The sequence below is a fragment of the Olea europaea genome, unplaced genomic scaffold (assembly GCF_002742605.1).
Source record: "Olea europaea var. sylvestris unplaced genomic scaffold, O_europaea_v1 scaffold1970, whole genome shotgun sequence".
Classification (NCBI taxonomy): Eukaryota; Viridiplantae; Streptophyta; class Magnoliopsida; order Lamiales; family Oleaceae; genus Olea; species Olea europaea.
Genome location: NW_019237553.1, coordinates 32,156 through 33,270, shown reverse-complemented (window position 1 = coordinate 33,270; position 1,115 = coordinate 32,156). Strand labels below are relative to the sequence as shown.

General features: G+C 36.6%; 1 protein-coding gene across 1 annotated transcript in view; it reads left to right on the top strand.

Annotated features, from left to right (window-relative positions):
* The window catches only part of LOC111379305 (protein GIGANTEA-like), a 23,567-nt gene extending 22,576 nt beyond the window's left edge, over positions 1–991 (top strand). Inside the window, exon 12 of the mRNA XM_023002664.1 lies at positions 486–991. Within this exon, the coding sequence (XP_022858432.1) occupies positions 486–785 (300 nt within the window). The 3' untranslated portion in view covers positions 786–991. The remainder of the gene's footprint in view (positions 1–485) is intronic.
* The last annotated feature ends 124 nt before the right edge of the window (positions 992–1,115 follow it).

Genomic DNA, 1,115 nt, shown 5'->3' with positions numbered 1-1,115 from the left:
ATTAATAATTTGCTGTAAACCATATGCTGCAAGACGAGAGAACAAATACCATAGACATACTCATACAATCACATGCAGTTATATATTTTGTAGAGTGGAATCTCTGATCTCGTTTCCCCACTAAGAAGGTGATGCTAAATCACCTCATCAAATAGCTTAGGGTGTGAAAGATGGACACATTTATTTATTTTAGTCTAGTCTTCACACATCCCCTTGTGCGCGCCGGATTCATTTTTCATTTTAATCAAAGTCTTGGCGTGTGCACAATTTTCATAGATGGATGGCAATGAACTCTGGACCTCTTATATTATGCTCAACCACCTCCATCTAAAAGTCCAAGTTATAAGAGACGATGACACATTGACTTGTTTAAATTAAGTCTTAAAAGATCATGAGGATTCCTGTGGCTTAACACAAGTCTATTATTCTTTTGGTTTCGGAATGAAAAATCTTGACTAATTGTTTATCTGGACATAAATATGCAGTGTCGACTACCTGCTACAGTTCGCTGTATTTCTCATCCAAGCGCTCATGTTCGAGCTCTTAGTACTTCAGTTCTTCGAGCTATTCTACATGCCTGTTCAATGAAATCGAGCAGCAAACAAGAGGATATAAATGGCATTAGCAATCCACCTTATCTGTATCTAAACGTGGGCGTTAGCGACTGGCGAGCAGATATTGGAAAGTGTTTGACGTGGGAAGCTCATAGTCGACTTGCGACTGGCCTGCCTATAATGTTTCTTGAAAATGCTGCAAAGGAATTAGGCTGTACTATATCCATTTGAAACCACCTTAAATACCAGACTTTCTGAGTATGTTTTGTCTTTCATTGCAAGAGTAAAAACACGACAATTACTGGAATTCTATGATTTTCGTATTGGTCAAATACTGATATGAGTTTATCTTCTAATTTCTGCTAATGACAATTATACGTGTCTAACATTAAAATTTGTTCGATCTTGAATGGTGAATCGACTTCAAATAGTCTCAACTTTGACTAGCTATGCATAAATACTATCTAGACTTATAAGTTGAGATCTGTTGTTCAATTTTGTTGTTGATTCAATTAATTCTTGACACGTCATCAATTTAGTGGGTTGATGGTGAAGTTAATG